Below are 22,769 nucleotides of genomic sequence, written 5' to 3'. Positions count from 1 at the left end.
GTAGTGATGGTTTATCAGTATTTTTCACAGCCGTGTCTGGTAGGTTGGGGAACCAAAGGGTGCTGACACAAGTGGAATGAAAAGATAGTTTAAATAACTCAATTTCTTGATTCAAGTGTACTTGATTTAATGATAATGATCTGGAATTCTTTAATCAACTCTACTTTTTTTTCCATAAAATTTAATATTAGAATTGACCATGACATCGGTCTAGTTTGACCTCCTTTATCTTACAGACCTTTCTGGTTTGGGGATTTTTTTTGCAGCTGTTCTTACATGGAATGTAATAATTAGTGTTCCACTAAAAAGCATCTGGTCTTGGTTTGAAGAGGTGGGAATCCTCTATATACCCAGGTGGTCCGTTCCTCCGTTCAGCTGCTTTCTCTTCAAAAAAATAAGCCTGATTCTTTCCCGTACTGAATGGGGCTTCCTTCAGTTTCCAGCTATTGTTGCTTGTTGTATATATTACCAGTAGCCAAAAAAGCTCTTTTGTACCTGCTGTTCTCCCACCATGAGGTGCTTACATCCTATAATACAGTTACCATTCAGTCATCTTTTCTGAGAAGTTAAATGCGTCTCACTCTCTACATCTTTTACTGCGAGCAGAAGTCACAAGTACTTTCTCTAGTGCGTGAAGTACTTTTCTGTTGCTCTTTTCTTTGCTCTTTAATTTCTTAATGTCGCTTAACAGTGGCTGACACCAGGTTGGGATCCTGTACTCGGGTCACCGGTTCTAGATACGAATGGGAATTATATCCTTACCCTTCCTGCCTGCAGTGATCCCAGCAGCCCCATCTAATTCAGGACAGTGCCGGGAGGTCTTTGCCGCTGTCTCAGACCGTGCCAGGGTATGGTCTTGGGCTGTTAACCTCTATTATCAGTTCGCAGATGTATATTTTTTTTTTGTGCGAGCGTCCGACTCTTCATTATTTGGAAAATCCACTGATCTTTATCCATGTATGCGTACGTACATGCGTGTAAAAATTCAATGTTGTAGTAACTGTCGATATTTTCTGCTGTCAGTGCTGTAAATGCAAAACCCTCCGTACCAGTGTATCTGCTGCCCAGGGACTCCAACGCTAACTCAGCCTCATAAATAATGAGGATCGGCTCAGTTTGGTGTCCTTGGATAAATAAAGTGGTTGCTGCCCTCTGGCAGGGCTGTGTGCCCTGTGCCATCCTCCTGATGCCATTAGGATGCGCTGGTATGAACAGTTTATACCAATTTCCATTTATAACCTCATCAAAAGAACAAAGCAAACGTTTGCTCTGTAAAACTACATCACTGAGTGTTCATTACATGTCTCCTCTTGGATTCTTTGTTGAAAGACCACAGCCCTCGGTGAAGCATGGCCGGCAGAAATGGTCTCGTTCACTATTGGTATTGTTGACTACCAAGGTCATTCCGTTTGTCCTTTCGTGTTTGAGCATGTTAGCAGCCTTCTAGCATGTTTGATCTTCCCAAACAGGAATTGGAAATCAATAGAAGCTCATCAGGGGTTTCCCAAGGTCACACTCTTAGTCTCGTGGGAGCAGCCAGGAGGGTTTGCTGTCTTGCAGCATCTGAACCTGTCAATGCTCCCCCTTTTCCGCTGGTGTATCTGTACTGCACATGCAATGCAGCACTGCAGATGCACAATAAATCTCTTTTAAAGGGCTGTAGAGGGAAAAATATCTTATGTGGAGCTCTAAGTAACTTGGCTCCCGTTATACAGCTTGTTTGGAGTCTCCATACTGCATGTACTAATGGGTGGCATGTAAACCAGCTCATTGTCCTTTCCATAGGTATGCAAGAAATATAGATTTGTTGAATTTTTGTGCATTTTCTGAATCACGTGTAACTGCTTTATATCATGCAGCACCACAAAGCACTTCAAACCTGCATAATTATTTCAAGCTTGTGCTGGGTCAAGGAAGCTCTAGCAAGGAAAATAGCGTGAAAAATGTGGCACTTTTCTATTTAAGAATAACTTACGAGTTAGGCAGACTAAATATATGCGTCACTGCTGTCTCCTCTCTGGCTGTCTTGATGAAGCAGATTCAATCAGTTTACCAGATGCGTGTTTTATTATTATCCTGACTTCCAAAGCATCGCTTGCTTTGAACATCCGAAGACAAAGGCAGCTAATTAACAAATGAAATCAGCAAGCTGTGTAGTCCCAGCAGCTGAAAAAAGATGAGATAGCAAATCTAGTCTGTGCTCCTGCTCTCCTTTTGGATGTGTGAAACCCCCTGGAGCTCAGGTGAGGGTTGCAGGAGATGGTCCGTGGGTCCTACTCACAAATGATGTGATGCCTCCAGTGCTTGAGGAGGATATTAATAGGATCTGCCACACTCCTGTGCATCTTCCACACCAATATCTCTGACTGTCGTGATGCAATTCACAGTGCATTTAGACTAGACTCATTTTGAACAGCTTCTGCTGGGTTTTCTTTTTTTTTTTTTTTTTTTTTGGTAGGCTTAGGGACGGGCGAAGGAATTCTTCCAATACAGTGTTTAGCATGCTTGTGCCATCTGGGTTTTTTTGGTTCAATTCAAAGATTAAAGACTGAAAAATTGAACCTAATGGTGGCGTAAACCTCTGTGGAAAACACACTTCTGTAATTATTTTCATTTTGATTAATAGACTTTGACTACATAGCAACACCCGTGACTTCAGTTCAACTTAAAGAATGATTAGATAGTTAACTCTTCATAATTTGATCAACCCAAAATGAAAATTTTAGGATTTTTTTTTTTTTCCTCTTGTAAAGCACTTCAGAAATTCATCTTGCTGAGCTTCCCAATGCTCAGTCTTTCTCCATTGCAGTAAGATCTCCCTGTCTCTTCAGAGATTTCTCCTCTTTCCTCGTCCCAGGTTCATTGTGCAAACCTGGAGCCCATGGCTTCCCTCCCAGACACCGCTTGTTCCAGAACGTTTAGGGAACAAACACCCACAGATACTCACACGTATGCACAGAGCTTTAAACAGGCTTTTTAAAAGTCTATTTGGAAATTTGAGTATCATTTGGTAACAATTCAATTAGACATTAAAACCAGAGCTCTGGAGAGCTTTCACAAGTGGACATTAATGCCACCGAGATTCAGGTGACTTTAAAGCCACCTGTGTATAGGCAAAGAATTTGTCAGCTGTATCTCTCTTTTGTAATAACTCTGCAGAATACCTTGGCAGCATTATAAAAAAAAGCATATTTTGTATTAAGTTTGCAGCTCTCACAGTGCCTGAGCAAAATACAGTCTTATATAACAGCCCAGTAAAACATTTGTCTGACCCTGCCCGGCAGCAGGGCAGACGGTTGAGTGTGCACTGAAATCTCCCAACAATTGCAAGCATTATTTTGTCTCCTATTAGTGCTGCTGCTTTTGCTTTGATGCAGCTGTCGAGATCTTTCCAGGGCTGCTGATGGGAAGAAAAAAAATCAGTCAAGTTCTGCAGTGCAAATTTTCTATTAATTGACCATTATGAAATGCTTTGGCAGAGGGCTCACTGCATCTGCATTCCCAACTTAAATTCCTTTGAGATTTCCTTATGCTCTTACCAAAATCCATCCCATCATAGTACAGTGCCATGCAGAAAGAGGATGCCTGCTCCTCTCTGTTGTAGAGAAGAACCCGTGTCGGAGACGGTGAGCACACATCCAGCATGGACCCATTGCAAGAGAGCGCATAGCATGAGTGATTTCATAGAACCATACAATGGTTTGTGTTGCAGGGCCCTCCCCAGGTCCCCCAGTGCCCCCCCTGCCATGAGCAGGGACATCTGCACCAGCTCAGGTTGCTCAGAGCCCCGTCCAGCCTGGCCTGGGATGTCTCCAGGGATGGTTCAGCCACCACCTCTCTGGCCAACCTGGGACAGTGGTTCATCACTCTCAGTAGACTCATAGAATAATGGCATCATAGCTTATGGTGTCATGGCATACTTTAGGTTGGAAAGGACCTCTTGTCTAAACCCCTCGTCAAACCAGGGCTAATTTTATAGCTAAGTTAGATTGCTCAAGGCTGTGTCCAGTCAAACTTTGAAAGTCTCCAAGGACAGTGTCCCACAGCCTCTCTGGGCACTTGTCTGATTTCATAGGGAGTTCATTTTCACTTATAAGCAGGAGGAATTTCTCTGGGTGCAACTTACACCTATTGGCTTGTGGTCTTTTTCTTTTCACCTCCAAGAATTTGCTTTCATCTTCTCTATAAATTCCTGGTAGTCAGTCAAAGATATAAATTAGATCTCCCCTTCATCTTACCTTCTCCAGAATAGCCAAACCCAGCTCCGCCAGCACCTACTTGTATGGCACCTGCTCCAGCCGTCTCGTCGTCTTGGTGGCCTCCTCTGCATTTGCTCCGGTACATCCATGTCTTGACCTGGGCAGGGTGCTCAGGATGTTGTCTCGCAGCTACAGGGTAGAGGAGAAGAATCGTTTCCCTGGACCTGCTGGCTTCATTCTTGCTGTTGTAACCTGGGATGTAGTTGTCCACCTCCTGTCGAGCTTCTCCACCGGCACCTCCAAGGCACGTTCTGTCGAGGTGTCGATCACCACCTTACACTGGCAGGCCTCGCAGTTGCCTTAGGTCCTGTTTTTAGGCTTTAAGTGATTTAGTGTATCCAGACTTGAATAACTTCATAAAAAAGAAGGTTGAGACAAGACTTGGACTCTGCGCGTTTCACCCAGGGGATGCACCTTCATCTAAGGATGAGATATTCGAGGAGCGGTCCCTGACTTGGTGTTGGAGACTTTTTGCTGCCAGTCATCCTTGTTTGTGGTCTAAGGATGAGCTTTAATAAGCAGACACTGGAAAGCACTCGTGTGTAATGTTTTGTTGTTCGTCAAAATACAGGGAACAGGTGTTTTGGCCTAGAAATTCAAGTAAGCTAATTTCCTTCTTTTTATTTTCTGTTGCATGAGCAGAAGACATAACGTTTCAGCTATCTCATTCCTTTTCAAATGCTACTGTGATTTAAAATAACCTTTAAAACAAAAATGAAATCTCATTAGAAAATGCCACCCTAATTTGGAGCAACAGTTTCATAATTTGTTTCTGTGATATTAAATTAAATGTTTTGTAGAGTAGAATGAAGGTAACATTTACTTAAAAACCGTGCATTATTACAAGATATTATTGCTTGAATTATTCCAAATTTTGGAACATGTTTTGTTTCTAATTAATCAAGAGACACTCAGGCTTTATTCTTGTTATGCAAATCAAAATGTAAGCATCTAAAGCATAATTTTTTAGTGCAAACTGCTTTTCAGTGTGGACGTTTGAAACATGCTAATCTGTTCAGAATGTTAACGATGGGCTTCCTTTAATAATCCCACATGCCTCTGCCTCAGCTCTAATTTTTAAATACTTATCAACCCCCCACATTTTTTAAGAACTGCTGTGCTGATGGTCCGTCTTGCACAACACACTCTGGTGGTTACAGTGGTGTTTGAGTGATACTTGGAGAAAAGACATAGGAGCAAAATACATGTGATGCTTCCCCCAAAACAACTGTCCTTGTCTTCAAGACCTTTGAAGGGGGACTCGAGTTTGGGGGTACCTCTGAGCTTGATGGCATTGCCCTTGACACCGGTGGTCATGCTGAGATCCAAGCACCTCATTCTGCATCTCCCTGAATCGTGGCCTCAAATCTGATGAATTGACATTTGGATGGTTACACGAGACTTTGCAAAAATAGGGTTAAATTTATGGATGATTAATTAAGGGCTACTTAAAGCATGATTTATATTTTGTTTTGAGGAAAAAGCACTGCTGATAAGGTTCTGAAATTTCAGTCGAGGCTGAGTTGCACATGGGAACGTGGTGTTGCTGTGTGGGAGCAGACCGGATCGGTACGGGGATAATTAGGCAAATTGTTCCCCTTCAATATGGGTAACAGCGTCAGTGCAGGTGTCGTAACTGCAGGAGCCGAACCTGGACATACCTTTGAACCGCAGGGACTAGACTTAGAGAAGCAACCTTCTCTTGGTTTCCGGCCGCCAGGTGGTGTAAGTTCTGCCTAAAGCTCACTAGAGAATTACTGATCATGTTATTTGGAGGTTGAGTGTTTTTAACTAGTACATAGTAAAGATGACCAGTGCTTTTTTTTTTTTTTATCTTTTCTTCTTCATCATAATTATACCTTCAGGAAAAGCTCATAATAAACAGTACTGAAATTCTGCAAACAAGAATCTACTTGTTCCTGGCGGAATAAAGCCCAGATTCATTAATTAGACATACTCACATTCCAAGGGCTATCGTTATTTCTTCCCTATATGAGTGAATTCTGTTGTGGGGATCTAATTTTCTTTGAGCTGATGTGGTGGGAGTAATTATATGATATCTGTATTTTAATCAAGAGAAGTGTGTTCTAAAGTCTGTGATGAATTTACCTTCTTGAAGTTAAATGGTTGTAGCTGGAATAAGGGAATATGCATTAAATGACGGCATTAAATTGCTGCTTTAAAGCAAAGGAGGAAAACAGATGCATGCACATAATCTATGTTCTAGTGGATCCTACCATTAGGATGCAAATTAGTCTGTCTATTTATTTCCAAAGCTTTATAAACTATTTTGTCTAAGTGACATATTTAAATTAACATCCCATACAAGAAACAAGTAGTAAAGATGAAAACCAGATGAAACCTAAGTATTAGTGGAAACATAACAGAAATACAGTTGACATTATCGTGTAAGATATCATGTATATTGTTATCTCCAAAAGCTTGAGTTGTAAATGAAGATCTAGTTGTGCTAGGATTCTGCTGCAGAAGTCCTAAAGTGTATTTTGTAGTTTTTAGAGCTGTATTGCCTGTGTTTTGCTCTGGATTTGTATACAAGGCGATGCACACGCTTCCCAATGTAGAACTATCATAGAGTCATCTGAAGCTTGACTTTTTCTCATTATATTTTTTTTTTTTCTTTCTGTCTTTCCAGATTTGGATGATCCAATAGTAACAGTCCACCAGAGCATCGGGGAAGCGAAGGAGCAGTTTTACTATGAGAGGACGGTGTTTCTCAGGTGTGTTGCCAACTCCAACCCGCCTGTTCGGTACAGCTGGCGACGCGGCCAGGAGGTGTTGCTGCAAGGGTCGGATAAAGGAGTGGAGATCTATGAGCCCTTCTTTACCCAGGTAGGGATGAAGCGATGGGATGTTTTTTTCCTTCGGTAGGCTGTTTGTACCACATTTATTGTAACTAGATCTGCCTGTATGTCCCTGCTGGGTTTGTGATGTGGGTAAGTGTCCATGCCCTCCAGGTAACTACACCCCAGCACATGCACCCATATGTTATCGTAAGGCTTTCCAATATAAAATATGTCTTTAATTTTTTTTGTAAAATTATGAAATGGGGAATTACAGGGAGATGCACAGTGGGTGCTACCGGCAGGATCCCCTTTGAAGCCATTTGGCCTGGGCGCTGCCAGCCCAAACCTCTGATTTGGCTGCTCTTTCCTAATCTTTTCCAACACAATGCAAAGTGATTCTGCACAGAAGTTGCAGCCTAAAAAGCTTTTCAAGAAGGCTAAACTCTATAGCAACTCCCTATTTTTTTATTTTATTCTGCCTTTCACTTCTTTGGATATAAGTTTTTGTTAAAGAATGACATGCTTAAAAGATGAGGTGGCAAAAAAGGAAAGAAGTGCTTTTTTAAGTCTTCCTCCTCTTGCTCACAGCCACAAAGGCAGACTGGGCCAGATTAGATCAGATTAATTTATTGTTAGCACATTTGCACAGTCCCAGAATAAAAAGGTGGCATATTGTATTGTCTGTGGACAAAAGTGTGTGACTGCATTTGCAAAAGAAAAGAAAAAAGGCAAAAAGGAGAAAAAATTGTTTTGGAAAGTCTCAAGCAATAACAAGTAAAAACAGAGGTGAAAACTGCCTGGTAATTTGGTCTTTGTAGCACAAAGCAACCTGCAACTTTCATAAATAATTTTCAGCTAATGATTTGAGAGCACCTTCATTTTTTCTTTTTATTGTACTTGACAGCTTTATATTGCTACAGTGGCTTGGTGTTTTACCGAGAAACGTGGAGCCTGGAACCTCGCAGAGATGAGAATTAGATTACATAGTCAGGTTATTGGTCTCCTAAATGTGATGAGATTATTTTTAATTTAACATGTATGGACCCAGTTTAGCAAAACTGTGGCTTGTTTCCTTGGACTCAAGTGTGTAAACTGGAGTTTTGTAATGTTTTAATTAAAAAGTGAGAAACTCCCTTGACATGAGGCTTTTTGTTTTATATTTCAATATGGAAATGCTGATGATTACCTTCCCTATCATCTAATAAGAACTTATATGTGACACGAAATTAGATTTTTAAAAATATTTATTTCTTGTTTACCAGGAGCATTCTTCCTGCCTGGGCTGAATGAATAAGTCAGATTTTCATGTTGATAGCCAAAAGCTTATCCATAACCTTTTTACATTTGTTGGAGGTCAGGTTGAATGAGTGTATCTTGTCGGTGTGCCTACGAGATCTGATATACGTTTATAAGAGGAGAAGATGTAATTAAATGTTCAAGAGTCATAAATGTCTACTACACATCTCATTATAATAGATTCTGTTTATGGTAGGGTAAAAAACAGTAAGAGCTGATGGGAAGAGGGATGGAGGGGTTTGACTTCAGAGCATCAAGAAATAGGAATTTGAGGTGGCATTTTTTTGTTGAGTGCTCTGAAGGTGGATTATCAATCTGAAAATCAAATGTAAAGGAAAACAAGTTTTAACACAATTAAATTTTCTAAGGTTTTGTACCTAAAAAAGACAAGCTTTTCTTTCTGGTATTTGACTTTTTCATTAACTCATAATGCACCTGGAAAACTGGGCATGTGCAAATGAATTCTTGAACTTTGAACAGATTTTTTTTGATGAGTCAGGTAACGTCGGTTACTTATTTTAGCTGCCATGAGGAAAAACAAAAGTACAAACATGCACATTCTCATCTGTGGGAGTATTTGAAATACTCAACTTTTCAAAATAAAAATCTTGATGCAGAATTTTTTCCTGAGAGTTTGCATCATCCTCATCGCACGTTGTAATTGCGCAGCCTGAGTACCAGATTAAATTTGCTGGATTTACAATAATTATGCAATTAGATATAATTAGTCTAATTATCCAAACCAATGAAGAAAATATATACATTTTTATAAATATCTGCAATCTGGGGACATGATCCAGAACACCATTGTGAGTTCAGCCCACTAGTTCAGCTCAGAGTCCAGTGCTAAGGGATGAATCGATGGGATGCAGCTGCTCCGTGTTTCCGCAACTCCCCAACTTTGGTTCTTCTAAACTGGGTCAGGCTTTTCTCTAGCCCAGCTAAACCTCTTCTTAAAGTAGGATCCATATCTTTAGGTGCAGCCTTTCAAAGACTTGGTCTTGCGAACACTCCATCAGCATGTGCTTAATTTTAATCACGTAATTTCTGTGGGACTGATTGCACATACAAAGTACTTGAGTTCCAATACTCCAAACATCTACCAAGCTTGATTTCAAGGACTCCTTTTCTTCTTTTCTTTTTCTTTCTTTTCTTTTTCTTTCTTTTCTTTTAGTTTCTTTTCTTTTTTCTCTTCTCTTCTCTTCTCTTCTCTTCTCTTCTCTTCTCTTCTCTTCTCTTCTCTTCTCTTCTCTTCTCTTCTCTTCTCTCTCTTCTCTTTCTTCTTCTCTTCTTTTCTTTTCTCTTTTCTTTTCTGGCTAGGTCTATCTTCTGTTTTATTGTTTTGGGGTTTTTTGGGTTTTTTTGCTAGATCTGTACATACAGTTTCACAAACTACCATATTTTTCCTTATATAGACCTGGGCGGTTGGTGCACATGATATTGTTAAAAAAAATTAAATATGTTGCTCAAGCTGTGGTAATATTAAAAGTTGCTCAGCTTTAACAGGACACGTGATAATGAACGTTTTCCAAAGTTTGCTCTTCTGATGCTTTGTGAGCCCATTCAGAGCATCTGCAGCCCTGGGCTGGGGTTCTGCCGTAGCCTCGTCTAAGCGCGAGACATTTTTAGCTTATCGCTATAAACGCAAGCAAAGACTTGAAAGCAGACAGCTGGAGGAGGAGATTGAAAGCCTGGGGAAGTTTGTTATTTTAATGCTGGAGTGAATAATGTGCAGGTATTGACACATATGGATTTATCTGATGTTTTTGCAGCCTCATGCCTGACACCCCGATGGGTTTTGCTCTACTCTCTGCTCTGTCCTATGACATCTCTGCGTGCTCAGGATTGTGCATCTAACACTCGTTTTGGCTTTTTGTTACTGTTGTTGCTAACGATACTGGAAGATTTTACATACATATTTCAGCAACGTTTTCTCCTGAGTTTCTGGTTCTGCAGTGCCCATTTCACGTAGTACTGCAGTGGAAATCTCATATTTTCCAGCTTTCTGAAGGAACTCCTTCATTACATATCCCGTTCAGGTCCCTGCTCCATCATTTCCACCGCTGGCTAAAAATAAACTCCATCAGCAGCTCATTTTCAAAGGAAAACAGCAGGATTTCTGTACCTTGTGATTTTTTTCATCATGTAGATTGTAGCCTAAGATATATTATCCTGAATAATGCTGCGACTTGAAAGACTCTGTCAAACCGATTTCCACCTCACTGCTCTTTTTTTTGTTTCTTTTGCTTTTAATATAGAAGTGGGGCTACAGTTTTAGGTTATGCCAGCTGCCTCTCTTTCAGGTAATTAAATAAAGTATGTTTTCTGGACCACTTCAGCATCTGATTCTAATTAACCACCTCTGCATCTTCCTCTCGCCTCCAAGGACACGGTTTAAGGGACATGGGTTAGTGCTTGATTTAGGTTATGGTTGGACTCAATGATCTTGAAGGTCTCTTCCAACCCAAATGATTCTACGATTTTAAAGCCAGTCTGCGTGTATCCCACCCCAGCTTGTCCCTGTGCCTCGGTCCCTTCCTCACGCTCTCTCTTGCACACACAGGGAGAAACGAAGATCCTGAAGCTGAAGAACCTGCGACCTCAGGACTACGCGAATTACAGCTGCATCGCCTCGGTGAGGAATGTCTGCAGCATCCCCGACAAGATGGTCTCCTTCCGCCTCTCCAATAAAACAGGTGGGTCCCCAGCAGCCGCCTTCTCCGCTCGTTCCATGTCCCCGTGGTCTTTTCCGTTTTGGCGTCGTTCTCTTCAAACACACATGACGTGATATGTAGGAGCCATTCAGGAGCAAGTCGTAGAAGCCGTTTTCAAGTGGTTTATTTTTTATCGCCCAAATTGGGCTTTGAAGAAGAGTTTTGATTTATTGCTCTCAATATTTATCGCTCTTTGGATTTTATATCAGGATTTACGTTTTCGCCCAGTATCAGGGAGGCTCGTTGTTATGTATAGAATTCAAAGGAGATTCTGCAGCAAGGGAAGAGAAAGGGGCATCTCAGTCAAGGCTGGACGTAAAAACAAATACTCAAAATGCTTCTCTTAATGCTTTGTTGAAAGCTAATTAGTTTTGCTCAATAAAATATTTTAGGAAAAAAACCAACTTTTTTCTGTTCTTACATTGATTTAGACAGTTGGTTTTATATGATTGATTTGATATATTCTTACATTGATTTTAAACATTGATTTCTTACATTGATTTAAACAGAACTGTTTTCTTTCAGATTTAATTGGCTCAAATGAAAATATTCAAGCAGGTGTGTCGAAAGGCTTTGCAGGAGGATAACAAGACATTTAGCTGCAGTCTCTGACCAAGCTGACTTCATGTTGTGGCATCTGTTGTGCATTTGTTCTTTTCTTTGGACTTGTCCCTGACCAAGCAAACAATCAGTTGTGAATCTCTCTTCATAGTTATATCAGTGCTGTGTGTCTTGAGAGCCTCGTGCCAGTGGTTGCTCCCCAAAGTTCCATTGGGAGTGCTGGTTTCCAGGAGGATGGAAATTTCAGATTTTAACTCTCCTAAAGCCTCTGTGTCCAGGATCCGCAGAGGACACAGACACGGAGCTTGAAATAATTTATAAACCCGACGCCAAAGAGCAAAGTCCTCGGCTTAGACTTCTAAATAATTGGAAATCTCAGAGAAGTGTTTTCTGGAGAACAGTTCTGCAGCAAAGGTTTTAGCATTTGAAGACTTCAGGTTAGATTACTCCGGTTTATGCCTTAGTAGCTTATGCCTCTTGGCAATGAAAACAGGTAGTGAATGAAGAAAACAGTTGAGGCATTAACATGCTGAGTGCATCTCAGATGAACTCTGAATTTTATTTACACTTGCACATTTCACATTATTTCTATCCTCATGGCTTTTTTCCAAGGAGTTGCCTTCAGCTTTTTCTGAATTTCTGATTGGAGAGCAGGGACTTCCACACCGCGGTACGTACCATTGCTGTACAAACCCACAGCAAAGCAAATCCACAGCTCAGCTTTAAAGCTGCCACTGGCAGGAGAGGAATTGCAGTCAGCTCCGAAGGTACCTGGCAAAATGGTTTGGAAGCCCTTAAATTGCTTTCTCATTAATTTTGCCAGGGAAAAAATAAGAAAAAATCGTCGTGTGCGGTTTGTTTTTCATTAGTTGCCCTGATTTCCTACCAGAAGAGGCGTGAAATCCTGTCTGCCATGGAGAGGTGTAGCTGGTAGGTGGGAGCAGCTTCTCTCTCAACACCGGTGGTAATAACTCATCCACCTTCATCCATGAGGACAAAGGATGAGAATTGTTACCACTCCCATTTGTCAGAGCAATAGTTTTGCTGTTGCAGACGGAACAGTCTCTGGCCATGTTGGACCTCATCTGCAAAAGGAGTTTATGTTACAGTAATGGGGGAACATCAAATAGCTTAAGTATTCGAAACTGAGGACAGGTGGTCATGATCTAATTTTGCAACAAGGATGAATTATTTCCAATTTACAAATGTCATGTTTATTTTGGGAGTAGGGTGTGTTGATACATTAACAGGAATTGCTCTTCTGGAGTAATTTCCAAAGTAAACAAACCTGAAAAATTACAAAGATTTACACTTTCTCATGAAGAAATTGGTGGCAACCATCATCAAGGGCAAGATTAAACATGTATAGTAATTACTGCAACAGCTCATTAAAGACAATGACTGATGTGTTGATGACTCTGAGACACAACTTTTCTCATTGGGGATGACTTCATCTGATATAGCAGTTCATTGGTAGAACTTCACCTGGAGTAACTTTATAGAAGTGTGTATATTGTAAATCCAGAGGAATCCAGGATAAATCCTAAGTAATGAAAATCAGAACCTGAACTGAATACCTGTCAATGTATTTTTAATTTATAGCTGGAGGCATGTTGTGGAGATGCCCATCTAATGGAAACAAAGGAGAGACAAACAGAAGCATCTGCAAAGTGGTGAATGTGCACGATATTTATTGTAAATAATCTGGCTGAAAGTGAATTGAAATTCAGCTGCAGATTTTGTGATCATAATGTAACATTGCCGGTGGTTTGTCTGTTCTGCATATACCGGGTCTGTAAGAATAACTGGTGTGAGCAGGTTTTTTTGAACATGACTGTTCACTGATGGGACAGGTGACCAAGGGGAATAGCTGAGGTTGCAGCAGCTGTGGGTTTCCATCTCATTCCAGTAGTGATTTGGCTTGCCAGGATCCAGGCTTTTACTGCAGGACATGGGGCCACTTGCGTGGTTTGTCAGGCTCCTTTTGATCGATTGACTTGCGAGCAAAGTCAGGAAGGTTTTTCCCCGCCATGGGTGCGCACTCCAGCTTGGGTTGCTCAGGGACATCAGCTGGCCCAGCAGCCGGATGGGGTTTGCGAGGGGTTGTGGACCATCTGCGTGCGGTGGCTCGTCATTCACCTCCATTGATTGACATGGTGCTCGCAGGGCAGTGGATTGATTGTCACCGCGCAGGATGCACAGCAGGACCTCTGCTCGCTTGTCGCATGGGATCGTTGGCAGCTTGTGCTTGAGGACGCTGTGCTCACCAGATGTGGGAAAAAACCCCAAAATAATGATGTAATTATTGCTGTATGCCTGGAAATCTTTACCGCTCTTATAGTGTCCTGCTGCTACCCTGCCTGCTTTCTGCATCCAGGGCCACCAAGGCTACTGGAGAGTATCCAGAGGAGGCCATGAGGTTGGTGAAGGGTTTGGAGGGGGAGCTGTATGAGGAGCGGCTGAAGACCCTGGGTTTGTTCAGCCTGGAGAAGACAAAGAGGAGACCTCGTGGTCGCTACAGGTTCCTCAGAGGGGAGCAGGAGGGGCCGGGCTGAGCTCTTCTCTCTGTGGCAGTGACAGACCCCAGGGAACGGCAGGAACATGTGCCAGGGAGGGTCAGTTGGACATTCAGAAAAGGTTCTTCACCCAGAGGTGCTGGACGCTGGAACAGGCTCCCCAGGGAGGTGTCCCGGCCCCAACCTGACAGTGTTCAAGAAGAGACTGGACACCGTCCTCAGACACACGGGGTGAGCTGTGGGGTGTCCTGTGCAGGGACAGCAGTTGGGCTCCATGATCCTGGTGGGTCCTTCCAGCTCAGGACTTTCCACGATGCTATAAGGTTCTCACATATGACAGTCAAGTCACCTGTTGAACCTTCTGCTTGATAATCTTCCTGTGTTGTTCGAGTACGGTGTCAGAGGCACACAAACCTGTTTTTCCTCTTTTTTTTCTCTCAGACGCTCTCAAGTTTCCCCCCATTCCCTCACCAGGAGCTATAGGTGACTCGGGCATGAACACAGACACTTGTTTCAAGGAGAGCATTGCAGATCCAGGAGCCCTGCTGATGCTCTTTAAACCTCGGCGTCATTCACACATCTGTATTCCTGTGCATGCACCTGAGTTGAGAGCTTAATTTGAGGAACACCAGCCCTGTCTTTGGGTGAATAGTTCAGGTTTCTGTTCAGTGCCACCTGCCAGCTTGTCCCTGTCACCTTTTTGGTTTCTGTGCTTGCTCTGTCTAGCTGATTATTTGATTGCGTGTCGTGGCATCACCAGAGTAACAATCAATTAGTGTGATAGAACCCATCCGAAGGAAACTTTCTGCCTATTTCTCTTTGAATAATTAGAGAGATAATTAAGCTGATGCCATCAGATGAACATGTATTCATCAGTATACTTTGGACCTGATGCAGGTTTAAAGTGTTACACATAGATGTAATTAGGTATACTCACACCCCCTTCATTTAACAGCAGTGTCTTAATTGCATCTGCTCTGTGTGAGTCTGAAGCCTTAGACACACCGTCATACGTCTGTAGGTGCTGCAGGAGCTCGGGTGCATTGACATCATTCTTCAGACACATGGATTTCTTTGTTCCAGTGCACACTAGCTTAAAATACAAAAACCAAAGTGAACGTTGTAATGAGAGAAGCTGAGATCATCTCAGAAACATGTGACTCTGCATTTGCCGAAGCTGAAGATGACAATTAGCAGTAATATTGTACAGCAGCAGGTAGAGGCACTTGTTGAGCACAGACCCGCTTTGTATCTAAAGGCAGCTATTACTCTGCAAATGTATTATCTAAATAGATGAGACATTTGAAGGGAAGCAGCAATGCTGTGAAGTGATTCACCTGCTGGCAGATTGCTGGTGAGTGGCAGGAACAGAAATAGAAGTCAAGATGTGAGGAAGAACAGCAAAGGGGCTAATTTTGCAGCGCTCGTTTGTTTTTAGTAGACTGATTCCCTTTAAAATCAGCACGTAGAAGTTAATTTGGACAAGTTAATGCAAGCAGGAGTTGTAAAAGCAAATGCAGCTGCTGTGCAACAAAATCTAGGGGTTATTCTGACAAAGAGGAGCAACCGTGATGATTTTCTCAGTTTATGTGCTTGGATCCGGGCTTTGGGAAGAGGAGCAGCTGTGAGGGGGGTGTCACACTGTGTCATGACCTCCATAATTTCTGTCTATATTTCTCATTTTTGTTGCCCTACCACATCCACGCTGTATCCAAAAAGAAATCCAATTTATCCAGTTCTGGGTCCTATTCTACCCATTGGGCTTTTCTTAAGGTTGCTGCTGTCCCATCTCTGCCCAGTGCCTGGGAGGGCACTCACATGTGTCTTTTCCCCATTCAAGTTTTTCACTCTCTTAGAGCTCTTAGTATATTTGTATTTCTGAAATCAGTGAAGTTTTTCCTCCAAACAGTTCTTGCAGTTTGAAACGGCAAGAAGCACAAAAGTCAGAGCTGGCAGGAGAGCACAGTGCTACAGGTTGTGTCCAGTTCTGGGCTCCCCAGTTTAAGAAGGACAAGGAATTACTGGAGGGGGTCCAGCGGAAGGACACAAAGATGCTGAGGGGTCTGGAGCATCTTTGTGATGAGGAAACGCTGAGGGAGCTGGGGCTGTTGAGCTGGAGAAGAGAAGCCGAGAGGGATCTGATCAATGGGATCAATATCTCAGGGTGGGTGTCAGAGGATGGACCAGACTCTGTTCAGCGGTGCCCAACGCCAGGGTGAGGGGCAACGGGCACAGACTGAAACACAGGAGGGTCCATCTGAACATGGGGAGAAACTTCTTTGCTGGGAGGTGCCAGAGCCTGGCCCAGGCTGCCCAGAGCGGCTGTGGAGTCTCCTTCTCCGAGACATTCAAACCCCCTGGGATCCTGTGTGATCTGCTCTGGTGACCCTGCGTGAGCAGGGGGGTTGCACTGGGGGATCTCCAGAGGTCCCTGCAACCCCAGCCATCCTGTGATTCTGCATGTCTTCTCATAGGAACGTCTCCCCAACACCTTTCTCATCCCCTCTTCCCACTTATGAGTGTTTTGGAATCACTACCTTGATTTCTCTATTACACCTTCTCATCCTCTTGCCTTGTCTTTAATAAGACCTTTGATATGACCTCCCAGTTTCCTCATATCCAGATTTATGAGATGCAAATGATTAGTGGAAAATTGGCTGGACCTTTGGGCTTGAAGGGTGGCACGATGTCCAACTGGTGGTCATTTGCTCACATCACCCCTCGGGGATCCAAACTGGGAACAATACTGTACGAAATAATTACGAGTGACTAAAGCAGGGGTCTTGACAGGCTGGAGAAAAGGCAAAACAGCTTCTGTGACTAAAGCAAGCAGATTAAAAGGCAAAACGGTGTTGTGGAAATCGTTGTCTGTGTAAGAACCGATGTACGCCTTGAAGAGCTATGGCCTTGCCTTAGCCTGGACCATGCACTGGTCAGGAGATGCTGCTTTTTGAAGATGCTCAGCAGGAGCAAGTACGGTCTCCTTTAAAAACACACGGGCTATGTTATTCCAAGCATAATTCTGCTCTGTGTCAAACAGGAGTTATTGACAGATGATATTAAAATCTGCCACCAGTTTGCATGTGACTCACTAATTAGTCTTCTGAGCTGGGAAAGGTAACTTCAGATATAGCTAACTCTGAATCACACACCTGAATGCCCAGATCTAACAATAACATGAATGGATCCTTTGAAGAGCGTTCATTGTTTCAAAGTGTCAGAGAAAAGGAATCATGTCAACCAATAAAACCAGTGAAATTCTGGGTTTCCTATGGTATTTCTTCTAATATGATTGAGTAAAAGCAAATAGAACTTTTACCTTGATCTGCAGAGCATTTTTGTTGGCACGGATTCATTTGAAAATGACTATTAATTTGTATGTTAGCAGCTAGTTCAGGCTGCTTAGTGCAGGTGATCATTAATACATAATATTGAGGCTCATTTTCGGCAGCCTCCAATATAGAAATAATCCACAACAGTAACTTTTACCAAGAAAGATGAGTATTTCAATATGTGACTTTTTAGCTGTATGACGTAGTTCATTCAAATCACAGCTGAAGCTGATGTTCTGTCTGGGCCAAGTGGTGGGGAAACAAATTGGAAAAGGCTTAATTCACTTTTAATCTGTCCAATAAGCAGTCGTCTGTCACGATGAACTTGCTTTGTTTCCCTTCATTCAGACAATACAGTGTAAAGAGAATTATCTCATTTTGAAAAAAAATATTTCTTTTAGCATCCCCTGGCATTCTCAGGGTGTGTGACAAGATGTGATCCTGCACTAAACAACTTCTCCCCAGGAACAAGCACCAGGAGCAGAGGAAACGGCCTCGAGTTGCACCAGGGGAGGTTGAGGTTGGATCTGGGGAACAATTTCTTCCCCAAAGGGCTGTGGGGCATTGGAACAGGCTGCCCAGGGCAGTGCTGGAGTCCCCATCCCTGGAGGGGTTGGACAGACGGACATGAGGTTCTCAGGGACAGGGGGCAATGCCAGGGATGGATTATGGTTGGACCTGATGATCTTGAGGGTCTTTTCCAACCAAAATGATTCTCTGATTCTATAACATTTTGTATATTTGAAGATGGTTATCTCTTCTGTTGGATAACGAAGCCAGCTCCTTATTTTTTGTCTGTGAGTCACATCATCTCTACCTCACGCTGTTCCTGTTGATCTCCTCTGCCCATCTCCTTGGTGAAGCTCAGGACATGTAGAGCCCTCCACTGCACCCAGCACCATAACCATGGGGTTCAACACAGGGCTTGTTCCATACATTTCCCAACAAAGTTCTTGTTTATGCATCCCTGTCTGAGAACTCTCTTTTAGCGAGCACATAATGCTAATACTTGCTTTGTGTCCAGATTGCTGTCCACCGCAACCCTGAGGGGCCTTTCTCTGCAGCTCCTCATTAGCCAGTCATTCCCAATCTACTAATTACGTGGGTGATTGTTGCTGTTGCAAGACAGGATTTTTCTCACCTAAATAGCAGTCTGAAAGCTGAGGTGTCGGTAGTGCACTGGCTGTTCAGGGAGCGCTGAACTCAGTGGAGAGGGACGGCTCCGAAGAGCAATTAATCCCATCTGTTTTTGGAGAGCAGGAATTGTGCTTTGGGGGTGCTTGTATCTCACCGAGATACATGACCTCGGATTGCCTGCCTGACTTCAGATGGTTGAAATTAGCCGGGACGAATTTAAGCCTACGTGTAGAACCCTGCATCTAAATATAGTGACGAAGGGGAGGGTTTCACGATGGAGTTAAGCTGATTGAACGCTGCTCTGCCGCTAAAGGGAGGATCCTGCCTTCCCTTCGTACTCTCCTGATAAAATGTCCACAGGATGAATAGTTCATACAGTGTGGGAGCTGGGAGTTATTGTAGTCGTCTCCAGAGCGTAACCACCGAGGAAGTGCTGTGAATAGCAAACGTATCCGCCTCCCTTCCTCCCCGGTGGAGCCATCAATGCCACATCTGTGCGTGAACGGCAGCACGAGCAAAGCGCCAGTCACCAAAGTGCTGCTGCTGTGGGATGAAAAGCGGCCGGGCAAATCGGGAATAAAGAGATGAGTCATCAGAGCTGCGTCCCCATTGGTTGAAAAACTGAGGATTTCAGGAAAAAAAAAAAAACTTGGAGGAGGAAAGAAAAGGCTATTGGGGATAGAGGGGGAGCGCAGGGAGTGGGCCACGGTTACCTGCCTGGCTCTCCAGGCCAGCTCACTCGCACATATGTGAGCATAGAAACACTGAGTCGAGCAGAAAATGGACCTTGTTAAATATAATCTAATTATTTGCTTCATTTCTTTCCTGTAAGTCCCCCCTCTGCTTCCCCTGCAACGTCGTAATTTTCCATTTTTGGTAGTGTGCCCAGACAAAATGAGCTCGTACTTTACTCAACTTTTAAGCCTCTTTATTTTGGTGGCAAGCCCAGGGGAAACTGAAAAATATATGTTGCCGTTTTGGTGGGGTGTTGGGTTGGTCGGTTGGGGTTTTTTATCTCTGACCAGGTAGCACATTCAAATTGGGCAGTGACTGCTGCTACATGGGGGGCACACGCACCCCAGGCTGAGCTTAAGACGCAGACTAAGGGGCGACTCTGGTAATCCTGGGTGGAACAAACGACCCCTTGGGGCTACAACAGGCCTGGGGCTTTTACGAAGATGAGAAATCACCCTGTGTGTCAGGGTAAACCCTAAAACACTTGCAATACTGAAAGGTGGTTTGAGAATGTGTTACTTCACTAATTGTATGTATTAAGTCAAAAAAAGCACACATGCCTGAAAGAACTGGGATTTGAGAACTTTGCCTTTATATCTTCTGCCTCTGGAAGTGCTGGCATTTTAAAGACACTGAAAATGGGGAAAAGAGCAAGTAAAACAAAACAAAGAAAAGGTTGAGGTGGATAGTAAATGTATCTGTTTGATGTGTCTAAACGTAAAGTTTTCTAGAACTGGAAGTCATTACAGCAGGAGTATTTTGCTACTCTTGCACATGGGTTGCGTGCAGCACCTGGACAAGGCGCCACTGAAGTTAAAAGCTCTACATATCTGGTCACTACTCGACAGTGACTATAAAAAATACATTTTTACGGTGAGGGTGATCGAGCACTGGCACAGGTTGCCCAGAGAGCTTGTGGATTCTCCGTCCTCAGAGAAAGTCAGAAGCCATCTGGACACAGCCCTTGGCAACCTGCAGTAGGGACCTCCAGAGATGTCTCCAACCTCAACCAACGAGTAGGACTGTCAGCAGTCAGAAGATTATGGCTGTCTCAGTAGCAACAGAGAGGGTAGAATCACAACGGTTTGGGTTGGAAGGGACCTTCAAAGCTCATCCAGTGCCCCCCTGCCATGAGCAGGGACATCTGCACCAGCTCAGGTTGCTCAGAGCCCCGTCCAGCCTGGCCTGGGATGTCTCCAGGGATGGGTCATCCACCACCTCTCTGGGTAAAACAAGAGGATGGATATATAAAAATTATTTTCATTGGTGTTTAGTTTGGGGGTGGTTTTTTGTTTTATTTTTGATTGGAGATTTTTTTTTAGGGGGCTGTTGGTTGGGGTTTTTGAAGGACTATTGATGAAAAGAAAGGACCTACTGTATTGCAGCATGATGTGGCAGTGTGGTCAATGAAAAGTTTATTTTTACGCTATAATTTAAAATCTGGACTTCAGCTGGGAATTATAATCTATTCTTTTTTCAACTTGACTGAGTAAATAAGTACAGAAATGGTGCTCCCAGCCCAGCAGGGACCTCAAATGTTCTCTCTTTTTGCTCTGACTTGAAAGGGGCTATTCATAATGTGTATAGTTAGGAGTATACGCATTGTATTCCTGCAAGAAATTGTGGCCGTAAATTAAACAGATGCATACACACAAGTATATATGAAAGTATAATTCAATTATGTTCTATTACTTTAGTTCTGCATATGAAATAATTCACAAAACTGGAGGAAATAATGTCTTTTTTCATTTTTATTCATCATAGATGAGTCAGTTGTCAAGGACATGACTTTCTGCCTCTACTTTGATATTGCTATTAAAGTATTAGTTTTCCTTTGCATTCCCAGTAATCCCTAAAGCCAATTGTGACATTTTCTCAAATCCGTATACCCACTCTAAATACATATATTTATCTCACCGTAATTGTAACGTACATTGGTGCCAGATTTTTTCCTATTTGCTGTTGATGACAGATATCTTTTTCCTCCCAGTGTAGTATCTGTCTCAGATACTCATCCTAGGCAGCAGCAGAGACTTTGCTGCTTCAATGCTCAGTGAAGCTCAGTATCGGGTCATTGATTAGAAGAAGTTTCCAGTCTCTCTGCCCATGATGCTGTGGCAGCTCCACTTGAACTGGAAGCATTTTCTTGTAGAACTGGGCTGTTATGTCAAAGGTGCTTGGTAAAGTGACATTGTTAAGGGTGTATCTTAGGGCATTAATGATGACTTAATGATTGCTAGTTGGATCTGAGAAACTGTTGCCCCAGTCATTAGTCAAAACCAGTGAGTGTTGCATGCCGTGTTACTGCTCTGTGAGGACTGGTATATGTTGGAGCCACATTTTATAATTAACCTCCATCTCTGTCATCAGTGCCTAACTTGTATTGTGCACACATGTTAATACTAGGTAAAAAAAAAAAAAAATTGTTGCACTTCTGATCTAAATTCTCCGTAGTTACATGACTAGCAGGGCCATGTGTTGTGACCCCATGTGCTTCCCATAGCACTTTCTCACCCGCGCTGTAGAGTTCACAGCCAGGCTCCGCCGTCCCATGAAATGCACTGGACGCAGGAGCAAAACTTGCACCCGAAAGCCTGTGAATTGAAGTCCCTTTAACAAGGATGCAGCTGCAACGTGAATGGGGACCCGAGCGGTTTCGCTCGGCGTGAGTAGCGCCTTGTTCTTGGCGGGGCTGAGCTCGCTGTGGCTCTGTGGCCGTCTTTGTCCCCTGGCAAACCAACCACCGCTTGGAAATGTGGGACTGGCGCTCAGAAACCCCGACTTCTAAAGGGCAGAAAAGATGCAGAGCTCTTTCGAACACTCAGCCGTTCCCATTGCGATGTCCAAATACGATATTTGGAAAGCTTGTTCCATGCAATCGCCCGTGGAGATATTTACCAAAGCTTGCTGTTGTTTGATAATGAATTTTATTATTCCTATCAAAGAGTTGAAAGAAAGTTTCCGCTGGGCAGGTTGCCAGGCTGAGTCTCTGCTGGTGCCAGGGTGGCTGGGAGATGCTTTGCTTGTCAAACGTGGATGTCCCAGCGTTCATCTTGTTAATCCCGGTGGCTGGTGGTCACCTAAGCCAGACCTCAGCCAGGGCGAAGCTTTGGAAGCGGCTATGAGGGTGACAATACGCTTTGTTTAGTATTGTCTCCTTTTGGCAGGGATATTCTGCGTGCATTAGGGATTCTGTATAAATTTATAAGATTTCATACGTGAGAATCTCCCGTGTCTCGGTCAGCTTTATTGCACAGTTGTGTTGGCTCTGATGCTCCACTTTCCAAATCGGTACTGGTCAATGCTTAAAACTGTAAAATCCGTCACTCTTCAGCTTTACATGAAACTGAGGATGTCAGTCCTGTATCTGCATGTGTCCGTCTGTGTCAGTGTGTCTCTGTGACCCAGGGTTTTG

At 43.1% G+C, this 22,769-nt stretch overlaps 1 protein-coding gene across 1 annotated transcript in view; it reads left to right on the top strand.

Moving 5' to 3' along the window:
- MDGA2 (MAM domain containing glycosylphosphatidylinositol anchor 2) overlaps window positions 1-22,769 on the top strand; it is a 332,178-nt gene that overhangs the window by 164,597 nt on the left and 144,812 nt on the right. The window contains exons 5-6 of the mRNA XM_065635574.1: window positions 6,913-7,109; window positions 10,923-11,055. Of these exons, the coding sequence (XP_065491646.1) occupies window positions 6,913-7,109; window positions 10,923-11,055 (330 nt within the window). The remainder of the gene's footprint in view (window positions 1-6,912; window positions 7,110-10,922; window positions 11,056-22,769) is intronic.

Source organism: Caloenas nicobarica, chromosome 5, assembly GCF_036013445.1.
Source record: "Caloenas nicobarica isolate bCalNic1 chromosome 5, bCalNic1.hap1, whole genome shotgun sequence".
Lineage (NCBI taxonomy): Eukaryota > Metazoa > Chordata > Aves > Columbiformes > Columbidae > Caloenas > Caloenas nicobarica.
Note: the sequence above shows the minus strand (reverse complement) of the source record. Positions and strands in the feature narration are given on the sequence as shown.